Here is a 4,193-nt window from a genome sequence, read left to right on the forward strand (position 1 = left end):
AGACTGCCTTCCAACTCCAACAGTAACCAGTGAGGTTCTATAAACCCAGAGTCTCAGGTCGGGAACAGGCTGCCTTCCAACTCCGACAGTAACCAGTGAGGTGCTATAAACCCAGAGTCTCAGGTCGGGAACAGGCTGCCTGTGGCAGCTCATGTCTCAGTCTCAGGTCATGGATCTTGTGTTTTCTTTAAAGATTTATGAGGTATCAGATCCATTCTCCTGGGTCTGTCAATCCTTGGATTCTGTCAAGCAGAGGACAAGTAAGCTTAGGAGAGGTGGATTTTGGAATTTCAAGACACCATACTTGTTTCTTTAATTCTGTGAACACATTCAGTTCATGCTTAAGGTGAACTTCATCACAGTCCTTCCTTAGGAGACCTTTGCCTACAGTGGGACAGAGGTGAATAGAGTGCGACAGGCGTCATGGCGGAGAGAAGCTCAGTGTCCTAGCCGCTGGCATGGGTTTGTTCAGGCCACCTAGGAGTGTAGTGCCTATACATTAATGTGTGTATGGGGCTGGCTCACTGAAAACTTGGAAGGGTGCTTCCTGAGCTGATTTGTAAGATAACTGTGAGTTTCCTAAGTCCTACCCATCCCCTTGATGGAGGAATTCATCATTTTAGGTCAGAGAGCAATGATGTAAGAAATATTGTGATATGAATTTGGGGAAAGCAGGAGTAGTATAATGTGGTAGGGAAGGAAATGGAGGGAACTGTTTAGGGAACACTTTGTAGACTTTGTCAAGGTGCTGGATATCCCTCTCCACATCAGAGAACACTCACATAAACAATAAACTGCATAAATGACAGTCTCCGAAACTCTCAAACTCGTAGTTCCTTCCTGTACTGCTGCTGTACAGTTGGGCCCAGTGGGCTCTGTGTCTAGCTTCACCTGGTCTTTGGAGCACCCAGAACTCTAAACCAATCATTTCATAAAAGCTGTTGGCTTACTGCCTTGGGGGTGGCCCAAATGAAAATTCAGATCCATCTATACAATCTGACCACAGTCAAGGAAGTGGCTAAGACATCATGGCACCCCGGTTGTCTTGGCTGATCCACATGAAACAGTAGTAATACTTGGGTCACAATGGCAAACTGGGGAGACTCGGTCCTTAGGCTTCCCTCAGTGAGAGGTTTGACTTTTGAGTTCTACGTCTAGTGACTCCACGTTTCTGTAAGCGGTAGGGAGATCACTTGCTGGCTAGTAAAGGGGTCTGAAAATGATGTGGACGGCAGTGCTCTGGAGGGAAGTCCGTTTCTTTCTTTGAAAAGGCTAAATCTATCCTGAGCACAGAATATGGTCTCTGTGTAGGGACTGTTGGAAGTCCACACATGCAGGAAGGAGGCCCTGTTGTTCTGACCACAGCTCACTTGTGTCCTTTTTATTTTTCTCTGTGTGGAACTTTCCTGGAATTGTCCATAGTTTGATTGTAGGATGATGCTAAAATATATTGCTATAGTTGGTGGTTGTCATCTGTAATGTTTTATGTAGCTGAATCTTTCTTCTTCCTCATCTCTCCCAGTACAACACAGGGCGCCATATGCCACTGTCCCTGTCAGGAAGCAAAGGTTTCTATGGTCTGTGCTTGTTGCCTGTGTTCATGCCACAGAGGAGCTGGGGTCCAGTGCCATCTTTTATTGATAGGACCAGCAAAGGAGAAATCTAATGAAATTATCAAAGCTTTGAATTAATTATGAAGTGGCATCAGAGAGCTAAGCTCTCTGGAGCCAGCGGCCTCATTACGCATTCACTCTCATTGCATCCCGGTCTGGAGCAGAAGCACTCTCAGCTACAGCTTAGCCAAGCTCTGGACTTCAGTCAAACTTCCCAAACCAACGCCCTTTCTCCGTCGTGGCCGAGTGTCCATAACGATTAACTGACTGTCCTGGACTGGCTGGGCATTTGAACAGGTTTTCTCTATCTTTTTTTTTTTTTTTGTCTTTTGCCTAGTTTTAGTTTTCTTTTTCTTCCACCTTCCTTCCTACCCTCCTTCCCTCCTTCCTTCCCTTTTCTTTTCTCTCTCATTTTCTTTCATCATGTTGTACAAGTTTTCCCCATTTTGAGTAACGTGAAAAGCCATCAGGACTGTGGAACACAGGGCCGACTTAGTTGACAGGTGCATAGCTTCTCCATGTATTCAAGGATGCTTTGGTAAGCTGAGCCAGTTGTTTCTTCTTTTATTTGGGGTACCAATTGCATGTTTTCTATTTGTTTATAACTCAGATTAATTAGCATGACAGAAGTTCTCCTGGTCTCAACGGTCCTGTCTTTGGTACTAAAGTGTGGGACAATAGCTGTCACCTAGTGGTGACAGTTCCTTGGTAGGGAGTAATTAATTAGTGCTTGTCTTACCATCTTATTAATATGCACTCTTGTATAAACCAACCCCCTGTTTTCATAGTACTAGCAGCGAAATCAATACCAGGCTTTGATATACTATTGAGGATGGTTCTTTTGGATCGTCATATAGTTTTGAAGCATCTCCTGTCGAGCCTTTTCCTGCCTGCTTCTGAGACCATTATTGATGAGTTCCTGAGCTGCAGCCATCTATCTTAGTAAACTCCAGGGCACTAGCAAGCTTTGAAAGCAGTGACTGGGGTTCAGCAGTGGGAGAGGGAGAATGGGAACCTCTGCTTGCCCTGTTTCCGCCTACTTTCAGTGAGCTTCTTTCCCATTTATTTTCTCCACAGGCAGCTGCGATATTTAATTCAGCATTTGGAAGTTTTTTGGTGAGTACTCATGGTTTTAGTTTTTCTTAAGATAATTGCTTTCCACAAATGATTTAGGAAGAGCCAAACTTCTTTTACTCTTAGTGAGATATAAAGGTTTCGGGATCTTTGTACGTACCTGACTTGCACCCCAGGAGGATTAGTAAGCCAGAACAAGCAAATCTTCTCTTACACTGTATTTGGGAGGCTCAGGTTTACTTGTCCATTAATGGATTCAGGAAATCAACGAAAATACTGTGTGTCTCCTTTTAGAGGTTATGTGAATATATTGATGAAAATGTTGTGTCTCCTTATAGAGGTTATGTCAATATATTGATCCCTTAATGAGCTCCTTTTGATGATTATTATTTTGTGTCATGGGACAGAGGATTTTGAAAAGGAAACATGACCCAGCTGGTCAGAAAGGGAGTGCTAATTTATGGCTCGTCATTTATTTTCTACATTTCCCTGTCAAAAAAGCAACTCACAGTCTTAGATCTATCTGAGAAATCTTTGTGGAGCAACAACAGCAACAACAAAACTGATATGAGAGTATAATTCATGTGTAAGTTGCAAGAAAATATAGTTTTTTAAGAAGACGTTGAGATGTAAAGAATACATAAAATGATTCAAAAGTAGTTCCACCTTTATAAGCGGAACCACTGTAATTCCAAGGCTGTCGTTTTAGCATTTAGATAATTACTTTTAAAATAAGTTATCACAATATTTGATTTATGTTATAAAAGAATGGAAAAACAGATTATTATTATTTAACAATACCACTTATACTGTCAAATTTGCTAAATTCACGAAAATGAATTAGAATATCTGATTTAAGTGCACAACTCATTTATAGACCTTTAGTGTAGTGACTTACAAATGACTGGAACGAAACCAGTGCAGTGTAAACTGGCTTTTAAGACCAGTGGGTGTGCTTATTATTTTGTATGTCACGTGTTTCTGAGTTGTGTGCAGTAAACGAGAGTTCAAGCTCTCAAACACATTGTTAAGCTAGCGTTAGTTCCACGTGCTGCATAGCTTTGGGAACCCACTGCCTTTCACATATACTGTTGGTATGTCCCATACAGTGAGTGCTGAGGTGTGTGTCTCATTCGAACAGATGTTGTTTTGGGTTTTGTCTGTTTGCTTTTGATGCCTTTTTTTTTTTCTTGGTTTTTTGAGACAGGGTTTCTCTGTGTAGCCCTGGCTGTCCTGGAACTCACTCACACAGGCTGGCCTCAAACTCAGAAATCCAGCTGCCTCTGCCTCCCAACTTGTTGTGATTAAAGGTGTGTGCCACCACTGCCTGGCTTGATGCCATATTTTTATTGGGCTTGGAAGCAAAGTAATAAAGTCTATTTAAAAATAACCTTTTGGCCAGTTATGGTAGCTGCAGCTGTAAACCTAGCAGTTGGAAGAGGCAGTAGGATTGCTACAAGTTTAAGGTTATCTTCAGCTACATAATGAGACCCTGTTTCAAACATG

The 4,193-nt window shown here is 42.2% G+C and overlaps 1 protein-coding gene across 6 annotated transcripts in view; it reads left to right on the forward strand.

Annotated features, from left to right (window-relative positions):
* The window catches only part of Slc10a7 (solute carrier family 10 member 7), a 233,262-nt gene that overhangs the window by 70,306 nt on the left and 158,763 nt on the right, over positions 1 to 4,193 (forward strand). For all 6 annotated transcript variants that reach the window (XR_004110067.1, XR_004110068.1, XM_031340381.1 and 3 more), the window contains exon 5: positions 2,691 to 2,729. Coding sequence is in view for 4 of the 6 variants with exons in the window: in XM_031340381.1 (XP_031196241.1) it covers positions 2,691 to 2,729 (39 nt within the window). In the remaining 2 variants the exon portion in view is untranslated. The remainder of the gene's footprint in view (positions 1 to 2,690; positions 2,730 to 4,193) is intronic.

Source organism: Mastomys coucha, unplaced genomic scaffold (genome assembly GCF_008632895.1).
Source record: "Mastomys coucha isolate ucsf_1 unplaced genomic scaffold, UCSF_Mcou_1 pScaffold22, whole genome shotgun sequence".
NCBI classification, from domain to species: Eukaryota; Metazoa; Chordata; class Mammalia; order Rodentia; family Muridae; genus Mastomys; species Mastomys coucha.